Genomic DNA, 19707 nt, shown 5'->3' with positions numbered 1-19707 from the left:
CCTACAAACTGAGAAGCGAAAGGAATACTGGGAACGAAGCGGAATAGTGGGAGTGCAAATGTTGTTTTCTGTTTGTTGTCTGAGCTAGATATTTTATAAAAATTTGTTAAAAATGCAGTAAAATGGCTACGCAAAAACCTGGCGAATGGGCAAGTGCCCTGCTGGCACGATTCGAGGATCAGGTGAGTTGGGTACCACTTGCAGTAGCCCCGAATTCCCTCAAAATACTTGAATTGCAAATCGGCTTGGAAAAAAATGTACCTGCTGTTGCCTGTATAGTATATGGGGAAGCAGGTTGGTGTGGGGATTGAGAGGGAGTCAGCCTCTTCATGAATGAAATGGAAATAATCAATTAAATGCGCGTTCCTTTTGTGCAGCTGCCAAACAAAATCGGACCTTATGGCACCCAGGCCAGGATGAGCCAGGATCAACTGGTGGCTTGCTTGATCCACATTTCACGCTATCGCTTCTCACTGGTAATATCGGGTCTGACCAAAATGCTGCAGCGTGTTAATGAAGCGGTAAGTATTAAGTGAATAACTTAACTTCTATTTAATAAATTTGCTCCCTTCTATAGGCCTTACAAAATCGCCATGAACCAGAACGATGCTACTTTGAGTCTCTGGTCATAATCTTGACCACTTTGGAACGCTGCCTGACCAATCAGACGAAGGACACGGCACGGTTTGAGGAGGCGATGAATGTGAAACTATTACTAAGAGAAATTTCGCAATTTGTGGATGTACAAAGCGATAATAATCCAAATGCTGCTCAACTAAAGGCTTTGGCGTCAAAAGTTTTGTTTGCCTTATCCCAGAACCATTTCTCAGCAGTGTTTAACCGAATCTCAGCCCGAATCCAAGAGCTGACTTCGTGCACTGAAGAGAATCCCGATTACAACGACATCGAATTAATCCAGCACATTGACATGGATATGTTGAAACTGACAAAGCTGTTACAAGGTAAAACTCTACATATATTGAACTAATAAGATTTTATTAACAATTTATCTTATTTAAACAGAAACCATTACCAAATTTCGCTCAAAGCGTGCACCGCCATTGATTTTGCTATATTCATTGGAGAAAGCCATTTGGAATTGGATTGAATATCATCCCCAGGAATTTCAGGATCTACAGCGAGGCACCAATAGGGATATATCCACGTACGTCCAAAAACTCTTATTGCTTCTCTTTTTTTAAATGTGCTTGTTTTTTAGGTGCTGGGAGCCACTCCTGGATTTTGTTGAATATTTCAAAACTGAAAACAAAAAGAGCAAAACTCTAGTCTGGCCACTGCAAATGCTGTTGTTGATTTTAAATCCATCCAGCTTGGAGGCCACTGTCAATGAGCTCCAGCAATCAGAGAAGGAGAAGGACAACAAAGATAAAGCCCAATCAAAGTCCACCCAATCGGCCTCACGAGATAAAGATTTCTCCGCCAAGCAATTTATAGAAAGTATTAAGCGAGGTCTGGGCCAGCATTCGCCATCGAAACAGGTTACCGAATCATCTGCCATTGCATGTGTCAAGCTCTGCAAGGCCTCCACCTACATCAACATCAACGATTCGAATAATGTCGTCTTCAAACTGGTCCAATATTTTATAAACGATCTAAAGGCTTTACTCTTCAATCCTGCCAAACCATTTTCCCGTGGACAGGGCTATAATTTTGCGGACATTGAGCTAATGATTGACTGCTGGGTGTCATGCTTCCGCATCAATCCGCATAATATTGAGGCATTGAAAGTGTGCTTAAATCTATCTTCGCCGCAGGCTTACCATTTTGTAATCGTTTGCTCTCTACTACGGTATGGAGATGTGGATAATTTACCCAACATTTGCTAATTTTTATTATCTTTCTTTTAGTTTGGCCCACATCTATGTGGACTTCCGTCTACAGAATAAAAATCCCTTCCGCATTGTGAACCAGCCACGTTTATCCTGGTGGCCGCAAACGGATGTTGTGCACTACCGTTCAGCGGAATTGCGAGCTCTTTTCACGGATACTTTAAACAAGGCCACACAAGGCTACATAGCCCATACGCCATTGCGATACATTACCTCACTGACACTTAAATCTAAAGATACACAAAAGGGTCTAACTCGAGCCGAAGAAGGGCCAGCCCATAAGATGCTATTACTATTGCTGGTTAGGCTGATTCACGCTGATCCGACTTTGCTACTAAATACGCAGGGAAAGGTTGCCCATGAGGTGCAGAGCTCAACTTTGGAATTAATCAACGGATTGGTCAGTCTAGTACATCAAACAACCATGCCGGATGTAGCTCAAGAGGCCATGGAGGCTCTGTTGGCCTTACACGCACCGGAGAAGATTGAAGTGTGGAACCCAGAGGCACCAATCAATACATTCTGGGATGTTAGCTCACAGGTTCTGTTCTCCATTTCGCAAAAACTAATCCAGCATCAGATAGCCAACTATACAGATGTATTGAAATGGCTACGTGAAATTCTGATTTGCCGAAATACTTTCCTTCAGCGTCACAAGGACTACGCCCATGTTGGTAGCCAAATAGCGATTTGTAAGCAGGCTCACATCAAAATGGAGGTGGTCTTCTTTATGTATTTGTGGAGCGTGGATTTAGATGCTGTCCTCACATCACTCTCATGCTTCGGACTTCTGTGCGAAGAGGCAGAAATATGTTGTAGCTCTGATGAATTGACTGTCGGTTTTATTATGCCAAATTATCATATCTATCAAGAGTTGGCTCAGTTGTCCACATCGGCCACAGATACCCGGATCTGCTTCTTTGATAATAGCCATGGCAATGTTCTGAGTCGTCTCACTCTGCAGAAACGCATCATGACTCTTTTGCGTAAAATTGAGCATTGTGTGCATGGTGTTCAGCCGGCCTGGGAGGAGACTTTTCGCAACTGGGAGGTGTCTAGCAAGGTGCTGCAAACATATCCAAAATGCAAAGGGGAAGACGCCCAGGCAGAGGTTTTTCATCGCGGCATGGGCAAACGACGGGCAAGTCATCAGAGTTCTGAACACGATCTTGAGGAGCAAATCAACGAATGGGCCAACATGACCTGGTTCCTTTTGGCTCTTGGCGGAGTTTGTTTGCAGAAACGGAATAGCAGTCGACAGATTTTAATGCAGCAATGCCAGAACAATGTTTCCCTTGGATCTTTGGCACAAAATTCTCTATACTCAAGTTCCACAAGCTCCGGACACGGCTCACTGCATCCAAGTACGATTTCGCTTACTGCCATACCAGCAGCACCGCCCCAAGACTGCAGCTATTGTCCTGTTACACAGTAAGTGCAAAAAACTTTAAGTACCTTTATAATAAATTCTGAGTCTAATATTATTATTTTTTTAGATTTATTGGTCAGCTTTTGCGCCTGTTAGTCTGCAGCAACGAGAAAATCGGTCTCAATATACAAAAGAATGTCAAGGAGCTAGTGGGCGAGGAGATGTCGACCCAGCTATATCCCATTCTGTTCGACCAAATACGGGCCATTGTGGAGAAATTCTTTGACCAACAAGGACAAGTGAATGTCAATGTTACCGACATAAACACCCAATTTATAGAGCATATAATCTACATTATGAAATCCATTTTGGATCCAAAGGCCAGCAAAGACCCCAATAATGACCAACCATCGCCATCAGAACATTTGGGAGTGACCAGCATTGAAGGTCTGATGTTGGGCGTAGTCCGCTATGCTCGCTATCTGGACATGACAGTCTTTGCCATTCGAATCAAAACAAAACTTTGCCAACTGGTGGAGGTAATGATGAAACGACGGGACGATTTAGCTTTTCGTCAGGAGATGAAGTTCCGTAATAAGTTGGTAGAATATCTAACTGATTGGGTGATGGGCACTTCGCACCAGATTGCACCGCCCAGCTCTGCAGATGCTTCCATATTGACCAACACCTCGTTGATATTTCGTGATTTGGATCAAGCTTGCATGGAAGCAGTGGCCGCTCTCCTGCGAGGTCTACCACTCCAACCAGAAGAGTCGGATCGTGGCGATCTAATGGATGCCAAGAGCGCACTGTTTTTAAAATATTTCACCTTGTTCATGAATCTTCTTAACGATTGCATAGACAGCTCGGAAGCGGAGAAAGAACTGAATAATACCCCTCTACTGCCACCAAGACCACGTATGGCTGCAGGCAAATTAACAGCCCTAAGGAACGCCACCATTCAAGCAATGTCAAATTTGCTGGGTGCCAACATTGATTCAGGTCTTATGCACTCAATCGACCTGGGCTACAATCCAGATTTGCAAACCCGTGCCGCCTTTATGGAGGTGCTAACACAAATTCTTCAGCAGGGCACAGAATTTGATACTCTGGCTGAAACGGTACTGGCAGATCGCTTTGAGCAGTTAGTTCAACTCGTGACAATGATCAGTGACAAGGGTGAGCTTCCCATTGCCATGGCTCTGGCTAATGTGGTGACTACATCACAAATGGATGAACTGGCCCGTGTCCTAGTGACCCTCTTCGACGCCAAACATTTGCTCTCACCCTTGCTATGGAACATGTTCTATCGCGAGGTTGAAGTCTCCGACTGTATGCAGACGCTATTTCGCGGAAATTCCTTAGGCAGCAAAATCATGGCATTCTGTTTTAAAATCTATGGGGCTAGCTATCTTCAAATGCTGCTTGAACCACTGATACGTCCGCTTCTGGATGAACAAGAGGAAACTTGTTTCGAAGTGGATCCTGCTCGATTGGATCCAACTGAAGATATCGAAGAACATCGCAATAATTTAATTGCACTCACGCAGAAGGTTTTCGATGCCATTATCAATTCATCGGACCGATTCCCGCCTCAGTTGCGTTCCATGTGCCATTGTCTGTATCAAGTGCTAAGCAAACGATTCCCTAATTTACTTCAAAACAACATTGGAGCAGTTGGCACTGTGATTTTCCTGCGATTCATTAATCCAGCCATTGGTAAGCAAGAAACAGTCTAACTATTGTTGTCATCTATGTAATTATCTTGTTATTTCAGTTTCCCCCCAGGAGCTTGGTATTGTAGACAAACAAGTCCACAGTTCTGCAAAGCGTGGCCTGATGCTAATGTCGAAAATCCTTCAAAACATAGCCAATCATGTGGAATTCTCCAAAGAACAACATATGCTTTGTTTCAATGACTTCCTCCGCGATCATTTCGAAGCTGGTCGTCGTTTCTTTATCCAGATTGCTTCCGATTGCGAGACTGTGGATCAGACATCGCACAGCATGAGCTTTATCTCGGATGCAAACGTATTGGCCTTGCATCGCTTGCTTTGGACGCATCAGGAGAAGATTGGCGACTACCTTTCAAGCAGTCGGGATCACAAGGCAGTGGGCAGACGTCCCTTTGATAAGATGGCCACACTATTGGCCTATTTAGGTCCACCAGAGCACAAGCCCGTTGATTCCCACATGATGTTTAGTTCATATGCTCGATGGAGCTCCATAGACATGTCCTCAACGAATTTCGAAGAAATTATGGTCAAACATCAAATGCACGAAAAAGAGGAATTCAAGACATTAAAGTCAATGAATATTTTCTATCAGGCGGGTACCAGTAAGTCCGGTTACCCCGTATTTTACTATATAGCAAGGCGTTACAAGTGAGTACAAATGCTATAATATATAAGCTATGAAACATATCTCACTTGTATTCTCTTACAGAATTGGCGAAACCAATGGCGATCTGCTCATTTATCATGTTATTCTCACACTTAAACCCTTCTGTCACTCTCCATTTGAAGTGGTGATTGATTTCACTCATACCTGCTCGGATAACCGATTCCGTACTGAGTTTCTACAAAAATGGTTCTATGTCCTGCCCACTGTGGCCTACGAAAATGTCCATGCCGTGTACATCTACAACTGTAATTCATGGGTGCGTGAATATACCAAGTTTCATGATCGCATCTTGGCTCCATTGAAGGGCAACCGGAAGTTAATGTTCCTAGAGTCACCAAACAAACTCACTGATTACATTGACGCCGAACAACAAAAGCTGCCAGGAGCCACTCTCTCATTGGATGAGGATCTAAAGGTGTTTAGCAATGCTTTAAAACTAAGCCACAAGGACACAAAAGTGGCCATTAAAGTTGGTCCCACCGCCCTGCAGATTACATCAGCTGAAAAAACCAAAGTTTTGGCACATTCTGTTCTTCTCAATGATGTCTACTATGCTTCGGAAATTGAGGAGGTTTGTCTGGTGGATGATAATCAGTTCACCTTGTCCATCACCAACGAGAGTGGCCAATTGAGTTTCATACACAACGATTGTGATAATATTGTCCAAGCCATTATACACATACGAAATCGTTGGGAACTTAGCCAGCCCGATTCGGTGACAGTGCATCAGAAAATACGACCCAAGGATGTTCCAGGGACCTTGCTCAATATGGCTCTACTCAACTTAGGATCGTGTGATCCGAATTTGCGAACGGCTGCTTACAATTTACTTTGTGCGTTGACTGCTACCTTTGACCTGAAGATTGAGGGACAACTACTGGAGACCCAAGGTCTGTGTATACCATCCAATAATACCATATTTATCAAATCGGTTAGCGAGAAACTGGCCACCAATGAGCCACACTTAACGCTGGAGTTTCTTGAAGAGTCCATTCAGGGATTTCAACGAAGCACCATTGAACTGAAACATTTATGTTTGGAGTATATGACGCCCTGGCTAAAGAATCTAGTTAAATTCTGCAAATCCAATGACGATGCGAAAAAGTTGAAGGTGTCGCAAATTTTGGATAAACTAATTTGTCTTACCATTGACCAAAAAGAGATGTATCCCTCAGTGCAGGCGAAAATCTGGGGATCTGTTGGACAAATTCCAGAGCTAATTGACATGGTTCTTGATAATTTTCTGCACAAGTCTATTACCTATGGCTTGGGTTCACCACAGGTGGAGATTATGGCCGATACTGCTGTGGCTTTGGCCTCAGCCAATGTCCAACTAGTTTCCAAGAAGGTGATTACCCGTATGTGTCGAGTTATGGACAAATCTTGCACGAATCCCACCCAATATCTAGAACAGCACATGATGTGGGATGATATTGCCATTTTGGGACGCTATCTACTTATGTTGTCCTTTAACAATTGCTTAGATGTGGCCACTTCAGTGCCATATCTCTTCCACACGATTACATTTCTAGTCTGTTCGGGTTCTCTATCCATGCGAGCTTCCACCCATGGCCTGGTGATTAATATTATTCACTCACTTTGTACCTGCACAAATCCCTCATTCTCGGAGGAGGCTCAACGCGTCTTGCGTCTATCATTGGATGAATTCTCTCTGCCAAAATTCTATTTACTTTTTGGCATCAGCAAGGTTAAGTCTGCTGCAGTCACCGCTTTCCGTTCCAGTTGTCGTCATCCCACAGATAAGTGGCTAGGTAATGAACGAGTAACCCAACCCTTGCCCGCTGATCGAGAACGCTTGTCGCTGCCCTCGCTGGAAGTAATCACAGATGCATTGCTCGAGATCATGGAGGCCTGCATGCGCGACGTTCCTGACTGCGAATGGCTTAACATTTGGACTTCGTTGGCACGTAGCTTCGCCTTCTGCTATAATCCCGCCTTGCAACCCCGAGCCCTCATTGTTTTTGGTTGCATTAGCAAGAGTGTAACGGATCATGAAGTGAAGCAATTGCTTCGCATACTAGTCAAGGCTCTAGAATCGTTCAATGACTTAATTCTGATTGAGGCTTTGGTCATGTGCCTAACCCGCATACAACCTCTCCTACGTCCTGAATCGCCCATACATCGAGCTCTATTTTGGGTGGCCATCTCAGTGCTGCAGCTAGACGAGATTACGCTTTATGCTGCTGGTCTGGCTCTATTGGAACAAAATTTGCACACGCTCAAATCCCAAGGGTGCTTTGACAAAACGGAGACTATAGCCGAGGTTATGATGAAGACGCGCGATGAAAAGTTGGAATGGCATTTCAAGCAACTCGATCATGCCGTTGGCCTTTCATTTCGGAGTAACTTTCATTTTGCTTTAGTAGGACATCTCATAAAGGTGAGAAAATCCATTCAATAAGAGGAATCTGTATAATTATTTAATGTTTCTTTTCTTCCCCAGGGTTTCCGTCATCCAACACCAACCACTGTATCCCGTACATCGCGTGTTCTCACCATGCTATTGGGCATAATTGCCAAGCCACTGCATCGGGACAAATTCGAAGTCACGCCGGACAGTGTGGCCTATCTTACGGCTTTGGTAGCTGTCTCAGAGGAGGTTCGATCTCGTTGTCATGTCAAACATGCTCTACCCCGCTGGCCAGCCGATTTAGGTGGCAGTGTAGAGAACGGCGAACTGGCTAATGGTGCAATGCAGGCTGTAAGTTCATGGAATAAAGACTTAAACTTTGGAACTTATGATATTCATTTACACACAGATTGGCCAGCCTTTGTCACGTCGGCAGAAAAGCTGGGACATACTCGATCAATCGGCACTACAATTCGCCCGCCAGCACAAAGTGCCCACCCTTCAGGTGAGTTCTTCCGCTCCAGCAAGGAACTGGTGTTAGTAGTGTAAACTCTCTCTATCTATCTCTCTAACTCCAAAAAGAAATCCTCAAAATTTATTGTACAAAAGTTGTTATAACCAATTGCTATAGTAACTTTAGTACATACATATATATAAATATATATTTGATTCTCTATATATACCTCTACCTATACCTATACTTTGTATCCCGCCTATCAACTATCTACTATTACTTATCTATTGAGATCAGCCTTTGCATAACTAATAATCGTTCAATGATTTTTTCTTATCTTCTTTTATGTTTTGTTGAAAACAAACTACAAACTTCAAAAACCGTAACATACATACATATCACAATATATATATCAATATTCTAAATATACATATATATATTTAATCGTATATCTACTTACTGTATTTGCCTGCCGACTTACATCTACTTACATTTAATCGATGCTTGTAATTCCTAATTATACTGATACATTTATACCTATATATATATTTACTTAATTACTTACTACTTGCCATGCATGTACTTTGATTTTTCATATAATTTGTTTATCAAACAATCAACACCAACACGAAAAAAATACAACTCTGACTCTCATCGACTCGCAGAATGCGCGAGTTTTATTCAAAACTCAACGTTCGTTTTCGGTACCCACGACCAAAGATCCGAATAATGCAACCGGCATCGAAGAACGTCAGGTATATTTACTCTAAACCTCTAAAATCCAAAAAAGAAACTTCCCGCTAATCCCTATTTTAAGTCCACTACTAATAAAAAAAAATTAGACACCTCCATTCAAACTAGAAGTCAGTTTAAAATATCCTTTTTTAGTTGATTTTTCTGCATTGCTGCCACCGGAATGCTCCATATGTCATATAAATCAATAAAGCACATTTCTTTCTTATTCTTGCACCAATATATACCACTTTAGTATCATCTATTTATCTCTCAGTGTGAAATTAGTTTTTTTTCTCGAAATAGTTGACTGATGAAATACTACTTAGAATTTCATTATGTGAACATGCGTGTTTGATTCTCTTATACAGACAATTAACCATATCTTTGATATCTTACAGGAACGCGGTTCTCGTTCTTCTGTGTCGAATGAATCGAATGTTCTGCTTGATCCAGAAGTGTTACCCGATCTGTCTATCCAAGCCTTGGTCCTTACTGTTTTGGCCACTCTAGTCAAATACTCATCAGATGAGGGTGAAACACGTGTCCTATATCAGTATTTAGCCGAAGGCTCCGTCGTGTTTCCCAAGGTGTTTCCCGTAATGTAAGTCACATGCAATTATAGGCATCCCAAAAAGTTTTCTATATAATTTTTGTATTTTTCAGTCACTCGTTATTGGATCAGAAGATCAACAATATATTATCGGTGTCTCATGATCAAGTTGTACTGAACTCTGTGCAGAATATCATACAGAATATGCTGGCCAGCGAAGACCCATCGCAACAGCAATTGCATTTCCTGCAGAGCTGCGGATTTGGTGGTCTGTGGCGTTTTGCTGGACCATTTACCAAGGTAAATAGGCGTTAGGTTAATATTCAGAGGCGCGTTCATATATCATATTCTTTATTTTATAGTACAACATGATGGGGGAATCTTCTGAATTATTTGTCAACTGTTTGGAATACATGGTGGAAACATGCTTGCCAGGTGATGAAGCAGCTCCGGTACCACCCTCACCGCGTCCCTACAATCTAAGTTCAAGCTTAAGTAGCCTGACCTTGGGTTCTCCTACGGATAAGGGTAAGTTTCCTAGCGAATCGTTTCTACCGCCCAGAAATCCATTCTAGTTGCTTTAGTGTTCCTCTCTAGCATTATTAATCGTATTGAATTAATTAAATATTTAACATTTTCTTTATTACACCACAAATTTCGTGACACAATATATAAACGAAACAATCTACCCAAATACATATATAGCATTCTCATCGGAATCATTAGATTTTTACGATAATTGCGCGGGCAGCGTTAGCAGCCTGCGTCGCGCCTCACACAGCAAATCACGCGCCAAGCATCGAATTAACGAAAGTCCATCACACAGCAATAATTAACCCAAAAACATTCGCATAAAACCAAAAACAAATTAATTAAACGTATTGCCAAACTATTTAAAAATGATTCTAAACAAATTCTATTTACATATTATCAATTTAATCTTGTGTACTTGACTAAGAATTAATCCAAACAAATATGAAAAAACCAACAAACCCAAGGCAACAAAATTGTACGAAATTGAATGTATTTTGATTAATATTAGCCACAGCATTTCAATTGTTAAAAAACAAAAGCAAAACACCAACAACTAAAAAGAGTTAAAGACGAAATGCACATTTACTCTGTACACAGGAACACAAAAATATATATTGGAATTGAGTATTAAACAAGAAATTGGGAATTGTATTAATCGATATACTATACTTATTGGTACCTTGAAGCATTTACAACATATTTGTCCAACATTAATATAGGATTGTTGAGAATTCTGAGCAGCCCAAAGGATTTTCAGAGTTCGATCAAGTTCTCTTGAAAGTCATTTGTGGGTTAAGCGCAGTGAATGTCACATTTGATGCTATCAACAATCCTAGAAGAAATGCATTATTTATATACATATATCGTACAGCTCTTCAGCACTTTATAGCATAAATGTAGTTGGTCGTGTCATGAACACATTTTGTTACACGATAATTATAATATATATTGATTGCTATTTAATTCAGAAACCAGAAGTAATCTCAAAATCAAAATGCTTGCAAACGATTCAAGAAATTGTTAAAAAAAAAAAAAAAAAGAAATCAATGATAATTCCTAATAGAGTTTTACTAAAATATGTAGATCTATTATATACACACATATATAAAACTATATATACATTTGTATTTATTGCATCGTTTTGCATGCCAATATTAATCTTACAAAAAATGAAAACTTATAGCAAAGAAAACTCATTTTTATTGATGTAGCTTTAAAGTAGTTAAAATTATTCACAATAGAACAAGCCAAACAGAGCAAAAGATACAGCGAGATTTTATATTATATTTTTATTGCATATTAAAATAGTTTTAATATATAAAATAGAACATATTTATAAGCAAATCGGCTACATTTGATTTAGTTAATTTATTACCCTCGTATATCCTTGACAACATTGAATATTACTTATGGCCAAGCATTTTAAACTTAATGCATTTCTCAAGAATATAGAAATCTTGAACCAAGCATTTTAATGTTTTAAGTAGATATAGCTAAGTATGTCCGATTAGAATCAAGTCGCAATAATACGTTTTATTTTTGATTCAAGTCCTAATAGCTTTTTTTATTATTAACGATCAACAGCAATTAACTAAACTGAATAATCGAAGGAAAGAAAAAGGTTTCCCAGCTTAAGCTTTCTTGTTTAACAAGATGACATTACATAATAATTAGTCGTCTGTTTGTGTACTTCCGTTTCACACTGCCAAATCACAGTAATAGACACAATGTTAATTAATAGTTTTTTATAAGACACACACACACACATTTTGCCTCAATGATCATTTAGAGTCAGTAAAGATGTATTAAATAGGTTAAATAATATGAACAATTATAATGTATAATATTTTTTTATATAATTATTTGTAAACACGTTGAAAGCTTTAATATTAGTTGATTGGCCAGAAGTATTTAAATGCGGCATAGCCGTAGGTAGCCCCTCTTACCGCTTTTCATTTTATTCCCACTTATGCAATTTTTGATTTCCACTTTCTATATATGTTCCGATCTTATTTTTCAGCTGCATGAATAACAACAACAACAAATCCGCGCACTAGACGTTCTACACTAATTGCTAAAGTAATCCGTTTCTTAAATCTGTTTAAAAAATGTTTTTAAACCCAACCAAAACAAAAGAAAACAAAAAGAAACTAAGAATATATTCAAACGAACAAATGAATGAAACAAATAAAATTCACCTCAAAGTTAGTAACAAATTATCGTACAAAATTCACCACAAGAGCAAATTGTATAAACAACAAAAATGAATGAAGGAATGAAAAAACAAAAACTATGTAAAAACAAAAAAGAGAAAATATAAAATACTGGAACGATGCAAACGAGATTTTTAAGTACATAAATATATATACATACATACATGCATATATTTTTTAAATCGAACATTATATCAAATGTGAATTGTATTCGTATTTAGATTTTAAATTTGTAATTTATTTACTAAGCACGTACAACACCAAGTTCACCAGTTCCTGTAAAAGACCATGGACTTGACCACAAAGATTAACACTAAGATGAAACATAACCACGAAACGGTAACAACAAAAACAAAAAGCTTTAAATATCGGAATGCCACAAAATGCCGCATGCCGCCTTTTTTTGTTTCGTATAACAACGTGGAGAATCTCCCAGGACACCCTCCAAAAAGGAATTTAAAATAATTTAAATGAATTTAGTTATCAGTTTTCCAAAATAATTAATATCGAAATGAAATGTCGTAAGGAAAAATTAAATTAATCATTTGATTATTTTATTCTTTGGAATTAGAGTATCTCAAAGTCGGCGACCCGACTTATTATAAATTACTTCTTTTTTTTTTCGTTAATAAGCTCATCCCAATTTATCATTAAATGATGTACTAATTTATTTTCATTTCCATTATCCATTGCTTATCGTGTTTTTTTCGTTATGGCAAAAATTGTAGAAGCACACAAATCTCTTCTCCCAATCCTTAAATACATATACTATTTGGAAATTTATTTCTGTCCAAGTTAAAAATGCTAAATTAGATTTAAGTCAAACAAAACCAATAAAGTAAAATGTTTTAAACGAAAATAGATAGATAAAGTAAGTTACACATTTGTACCTCTTATTAAAACTACAAACGCAACAATTCATTTATATTTATCCGTTACAAATTTTTGAATTAATTCTTTTTTTTTTTTGTTTTTTTTTTTTTATATTGTTCATTATTAGCACGAATCGAACATTAAAAAGAAAAACAAAAATAAAACAAACAACAAAGCAGTTAATTTTGTGTAGCTAAAACATAATCTACTTGTATTTGTATATGTGTGTGTTGCTATATGTGTATTTTACGAAATTTGTATTAGAAAATGAATAACATTAATATTAATGATGTATATCCTTGTAAAAACCAAAAATAAAACATATTTCAAATATCATGTTTACGAAAAGTTAAAATTGTTCATTGTATGGAACAAATAAACGTAATTTTACATAATTAAAAACCACAAAAAATAACATGGGTGTTTTTTTATGTATTATATCTCGAATATTCTTAAGCCATAAAACATATACATTCATTCCGTTCGACTCGAATGGCGATTGAAATCTTTTTGGTTTAAATGGAAGCTCATGATGATCCGAGCCGACTGACATCATAATTTTAGTTTGACTCAGGGCTGTCATGACGCCTTTTCCTTTCTTTCCCTGCTTCCTACTCATATTTCCCGCGCATGGTTACCTTGTTTAGAGGAATAAACAACTCCGTTTCTATAGGGTTTCCAATATTTGAATAGTATATGTAGTAGGCTGACAAATCGATCTCGCAGTTTCTGATTATTTTTGAGGCTTACTTCCGAAAGTGAGTTTAATGTGTTAACAAGAGAGAGAAATAAAATTGGAGAACATTTAAAAACTGACAAAAAATGTCTTTTTTCGATAATCCGGAACAGTTAAAACTGTTGCAAAATCTCTTGAATCCCCGTCGAAATCGTCCAGGTGACGACAGTAGCTGCAGCGAGGACGAGGATGAGTCACCGGTGGCAAATAGACTAAGTAAGTAATGCGTTCTCAGAATACAAATTCAGTGCAACAAATAACAATATATTTTAGATCCTGGTAACATCGGCTCATCCAATGCCAAACAAAAAACCAAGAAGACACCGAATTTAGTTACTACTCCTTTGGAGGAGAAGCCAAAGCAGCAGCCAACAAACTTAGAGGAATGGCAAGAAGAGCAAGAGCGGCTAGATGCCGATGAGCTGGAGACTCGAAAATGTCCGGAATACACAATGACGTATCGTCAGGCTGTGGGTACCGAAGATGTTTTCCTGCAGGTAAATATATTTTTTGCCCTTTGTTTAACGAATTGAAAGGTAATTTTGTTGTTGAAATGCTCACTTAGATGGGAAACCGAACAGGTGCATCATCTAGCTGTGAGGACCTAATCTTAGAGATATCTCTGCCCGGCGAGGATATGGCTGCCGATAAGATGAACCTTAGTTTGCAGGAAACTGAATTGGATCTGGGAACTACCTTGTATCGCCTTAAGCTTGCCCTACCCCATCCCGTTGATGTAGATCGATGTCAAGCAAAGTACGACGTTGAGCTTCTAAAGTTGCGCATCACATTGAGATTGCGTAGGGAATTGGACTATATTAATTTTTAAGTACACATCAATTGACATCATGATCCTTAGTTTACGACAATATGCCCTACTTTCTCTGTTTAACCGCTTCTATTTGATCCCTTTATAAGGCATGTATCATATATGTATAATTGAATTCAGAGTGCTAGTTCACACAAGAGTTTTTCTAAATTATCACGTAGAGACAGTTGGAGTTTTTAAATAAATTGATTTATAACCTACAACCGCTGACTTTTTTAATACTACTATATACATATACATATATTTTCTTTGCGATTATAAAAGTTTCCATAGCAAAAGAATATGATTTACTGGAAAGCCATTATAGACTTTGGACGCATTTAAAAGATTTATTTATTTATCAATCCGCAAATCACAGATTGCAACTTATCATTTGTTATAAACTTATGTTTTAGGTAAATGACAACAGTTTTTTAGTGTTTTTAACTATCGTGGCCACACATGATCTGCATTCCAATGCTATCTGCGATAGATGTTCAAAATGTTTAAGTATGCCAACCCAATTTATGAAATATATGAAAAATGTAAAATGAAATGTGCAGTAAAGTAATTCTAAACGCAGTTTTGATGCCATGGCGATCGTTAAATCAGATATATGTTCATATATATAAATTAAATATATAAAATAAAATGAAGCCAGCAAATTCAAACAGTTTGAAATGCAAATTTCAATATTATCCACTTAGATTCATATAAAACAAAACATTGGAAACCACTTTAAGCTTAAACTCTACAAAAATATATATGTATGTATGTTTAGGTATAGGATTTTCACTTTGATCTTAGAAACATTAAGACGTGTGTGATGATGGAGAAAAATCACTTGTTTCTTAGAAAATATCGATATAGGGTGTTCTTTTGTGCTCCGCTAGATCCACTAGCTCCTGTTGTGGTCGCCGGAGGGGATGGGGCAGTTGTTGTGGCTGCCGATTGTTCAACGGCTGCCACCAATGAACTACTCCAGGTAGCAATTAGCTCGCTTTGCAGCTCCATCGGAAGTTCATTAAAGACTTGGGCATCTACACCAGCAGGACAGGCAATTCCTGTTAAAGCACCATTGGTGGATGATGAAGCTGCAAAACAAATCGGCACTGTTGTGGGCGTAGAGGGTGCACTCATTGGAGTGTCATCCATGGGTGACGGCAGAGGCGATGACGTTGTTGAGCTAGCATTGGAGCTGAGTCGGCTGGCAGTGCGCGTGGAAATGACTCTAAGGCTACCATCGATGCGATTAAGCAGGGTGTTGGGCGGCTGAATGGTGCGATGGCGTGTGGCAAGATTACCTCCACTTGAAACTCCGACTACTGTAGATGTAGACGGTGTGACGGGGGACATAGGAAAATCCTTTTCACTGTCGCGAGAATTGAGACGTAGATCACATACACGTAATTTACTGGGAGAGGCCACATCGCTAGCAGCAGTATCAACGGCTAGGCGGCTCCGCTTGGATACCAGCAAGCGACCAAAGCGACTCTTCTTAGGCGAAGGCTCCACTTCTGTCTCGGAAAAATCACTGAAATCGGAATTCGTAGCTGCCGATTCAGATCCATTGTCCAGAAGCATGGGCACAGGAGACGCCGTTGTGGCTCGCCGTCTGTAAAACTGATCGCTAGGTTTGAACGTGGTGGGGGGATGAGCGAAAGGCGATTTCATCTGATTGGGCGGTTGGACTCTCTGCCGTGGGGCTCGGGAGACTTGTATTGGTTAGCGAAGTAATTGATTGAACTTCCAGATCGGCCTTCTTAATTAGGAAATTTGCTATCGAGGATGAGCCAACTTTGCGCTCTTGAAACTTGGAAAAAGCCAATCCAATGAGGGTGATGTTAAAGGGTTTGCTTAAATCCACTATACGCTCAAACAGACGCATAATAATCTTAAGTAGCTTCTCCTGGGCACCATCGGCCAACTGCACCCGACTGCTGCTTGTTTCACCGGAGCACATGGACGTCTTGAAAAGGGAGGGCAAAATGTTGGCCTGTTTGGTTTCCCGATGACTGCTCTTTTTTTGGGCATCAAATTTTCTGAGTACCACCTTGATAGCTATGGGAATGCGTCCGTCTTCGGCCACCTGAAATCGAAAGGAAATGCGTTAATATGAAGAAACAACAGATATATCACAATGTGTTTCCTTACCTGTTCCACCAACCTCATTAGCAGCATGCGAAACTTCTCTTCCACATCACTGCTAATCGAGATCGGCTTGCAGGCATCTTCCATGCCGATGCTTTTTGGCTTTCCAGTTGGCCGGACTGCGCTGACATCTCGTCCGTAGGCCAAATCTCTCAGCTTGGTAGCTGTTTCGAAACCGAATTTTTTACGCATCATATCCATATCGCATTGCTGCAGCTGCTCCACCGAGTTAATGCCGGCCTCCTGAAGCAATGTTAGAGTCTTTTGACCTATTCCCGTCACCCTTTGCAGATCGTTTAACTCGCGCATAAACTCCTCCGCATGACTGGACACTAGAACCGTTTGTTGATTCGGCTTATGCCGGCTGCCCACTAGCTTGGCCAGCAGTTTGTTGTAGGCAATGCCAGCACAACAGGTGATGCCCAGTCGCAGTTTCAGCTCCTCGCGAATTTCCTGGGCGATGCGACTGCCAATGGCTAACCGTTGGGCACAACCGCATAAGCAATCCGTCAATAGTGTGCCATCATCAGGATACAAATGACCCACCGGTGGCTTCTCTTGAGCCTCGGCGGCATGTTCCTGTCTCAATTCAACCAGAGCGGACACATCCATGAAGTTCTCATCGAAGCCGAGTTTCTCCACGGCTGGTGTGTAGTTCAGAAGCAAATCAAAGATTTTCTGCGACATCAGGCGATAGGGTGCCAAATCCTCGCCATTCACCAGAACCAATTCGGGACAGAGTCGTTGGGCGTCTGATATGAGCATCAGCTTGTGCACACCTTTGGCCCGGGCCACATAGTTGCAAGTAACCACAATGTTCTTCTGCTGAATTCCCAAGGGTTTCTGGCGTAACGATGGGTCGCGTATCTCCTCAACCTGTGCGTAGAAGTAATCCATGTCCAGGTGCACAATGGTGCGCTGATGAGCCTCGCTCTTGTGGAGCACACTAGCAAAATCCATTATGGACTGGAAGCAAGCGTATTGTTTAAATGAAATATTTGTTAAAATTTTCATTTGGCGCCATTTTTAGAAGCGGCACCAACCAAAACAAAAACAGATACACGCGCTGTCTAGCCAACCACCCACATACCTTCCCCAACCCCCCGAAGTCTGTCCGTGACCTTTATTGCCGATAAACGTGCCGTTTTGGCTTGGTGTCGCTTCGTTCATACGTCATTTCGCCATTGTGTGTAACAATTACAACAACAAAAGCAACAATAATAACAGAGGGTAGCTGTTGCTTGCGTCTTTCGTCTCCCTTCCACACACTGCACACACACACACACACACATACACACTATCGCTCTTGCTTTTTCTAGGGTTTTCGCCGACTTTCTATTCAAACAAATAGCACAAACATTATCATATTCACCAATGAATGTCAGCCGGCACTGCATTTGGCTTAAACAAACGGACCCAAACAGCTAACTTAAAGATAACGAACATGATGACGCATTAAACATATGCATGAAAAAAAAAAAGAAAACCACAAAATGCAAACGGGTTGCCACTGGAAAACGAAAACTGCATCCTAACTAGTCACTTGCAAACATCACGATTGTTGGACAAATGTATAGTACACACCTCAGATGTTTCGTTAACTTAATTTAATTAAATTAAATTAATTAATTTAATTAATTTTCTCGCTCCGCACATCGAAGAACACCCACACTACCGAACAAACAAAAACTAACACATATGGTAAAATACCATTATATACTAGAATCCCAGTATGTGGTTAACGACAAAATCCCGAAATAGTGGCAAAACTATCGATAAGTGTAGGGTGGCCACTCATTGATTAAATTACAGTCGAAAAATATAGGGTTGCCACTTATCGATACTACTGCTTCAGTGTTGGAAAACGTGCATGTAGGGGGCGCCACATTAGTGGATTTTACCGCCAAATTAGAAATTCAAATAAAAAAAAAAAACGTTATATTAACGAAACAAAAAAAGGTTAATGGTTATTGCAATTTTTTGTTTAAATAATGATATGCATGAGTTTTTGGGTTTAATATTTTACTATACCCGATAAAGAAAGGCGCATTGACCATAAAACAATGTTCCAAAAAAATGGGTGGGTGTATTATGAGTATGCGTTTGTATGTGAGTGTGTGTGTGGTTCCCTCTCAAATGTTATGACTGCTTGAGGGCAGTTTTTGGATGTGGCTCTAGCTCTGGTCACGCGCACTTTTGGCCAGAATGTGGAGCACAGGCTCTTGTTAAAGTTGCTGTTATTGTTTTGCCTCTGGTGGCGTATGAAATGCGCTTGGAATTTACCAGCAACAACAATAACTAAAACAACATTTTTGCCTTGTCGTCGCGTCCTCGTCCTGCGTACAACTTGGTTCTGGCCCTGCCCAGCCTGTGATAATCGCCCCGTTGCCTGCTTGACAGGCAAACAATGCTGTGAATTTGATTAAAATCAGCCTGCGTGTGCGTCTTCAGTTGTTGTTGCTGTTGCTGTTGCCTTTGCTTCTGCTGGCTGCTACTTTTGCTTGATTTTCCTTTTTATGTTATTGGAAGTAAGCCTGCATGAAAGTGGAACCGGGGCTGCGCGGGAGGGGCTTTACCTTATTGAAATCTTGTTTGTAGCCCAAGTTAACCGCAGGCGATGCGCTGCACTAATTGTGAAACGCCACAAAAATGGATACCAA

At 40.0% G+C, this 19707-nt stretch overlaps 3 protein-coding genes across 5 annotated transcripts; 2 read left to right on the top strand and 1 right to left on the bottom strand.

Moving 5' to 3' along the window:
- The first annotated feature begins 60 nt into the window (after window positions 1-60).
- On the top strand, window positions 61-13354 carry Nf1 (neurofibromin 1). Of its 3 annotated transcripts, none has more exons than XM_068299088.1 (16): window positions 61-182; window positions 378-521; window positions 578-962; window positions 1024-1165; window positions 1220-1810; window positions 1869-3281; window positions 3347-4938; window positions 4997-5603; window positions 5665-8023; window positions 8087-8344; window positions 8403-8498; window positions 9113-9202; window positions 9581-9783; window positions 9846-10032; window positions 10095-10260; window positions 12287-13354. In XM_068299088.1, the coding sequence occupies exons 1-16, from the start codon at window positions 123-125 to the stop codon at window positions 12292-12294; spliced, it is 8301 nt and encodes a 2766-aa protein (XP_068155189.1). In that variant the 5' UTR covers window positions 61-122; the 3' UTR covers window positions 12295-13354. The 3 variants fall into 3 exon arrangements, with proteins under 3 accessions (XP_068155189.1, XP_068155187.1, XP_068155188.1); XM_068299086.1 differs by lacking the exon at window positions 12287-13354 and adding an exon at window positions 10438-10990; XM_068299087.1 differs by lacking the exons at window positions 9113-9202; window positions 12287-13354 and adding an exon at window positions 10438-10991.
- A 738-nt stretch (window positions 13355-14092) lies between these two features.
- Window positions 14093-15120, top strand: Dnaaf6 (Dynein axonemal assembly factor 6). The gene is made up of 3 exons (XM_068300958.1): window positions 14093-14304; window positions 14362-14585; window positions 14654-15120. Exons 1-3 carry the CDS (start codon window positions 14175-14177, stop codon window positions 14915-14917), a joined length of 618 nt encoding a protein of 205 aa, XP_068157059.1. The 5' UTR covers window positions 14093-14174; the 3' UTR covers window positions 14918-15120.
- Window positions 15121-15203: 83 nt separating this feature from the next.
- PolI (DNA polymerase iota) lies at window positions 15204-18741 on the bottom strand. The gene is given in 4 exon segments (XM_068300798.1): window positions 15204-16546; window positions 16548-16985; window positions 17051-18013; window positions 18632-18741. Coding segments are annotated over 3 exon segments (2205 nt in total). The 5' UTR covers window positions 18008-18013; window positions 18632-18741; the 3' UTR covers window positions 15204-15736.
- Window positions 18742-19707: the final 966 nt, after the last annotated feature.

The sequence above is a fragment of the Drosophila tropicalis genome, unplaced genomic scaffold (genome assembly GCF_018151085.1).
Source record: "Drosophila tropicalis isolate 14030-0801.00 unplaced genomic scaffold, ASM1815108v1 contig_878, whole genome shotgun sequence".
In the NCBI taxonomy this organism is placed as follows: domain Eukaryota; kingdom Metazoa; phylum Arthropoda; class Insecta; order Diptera; family Drosophilidae; genus Drosophila; species Drosophila tropicalis.
This window is presented reverse-complemented; position numbering and strand designations above follow the sequence as displayed.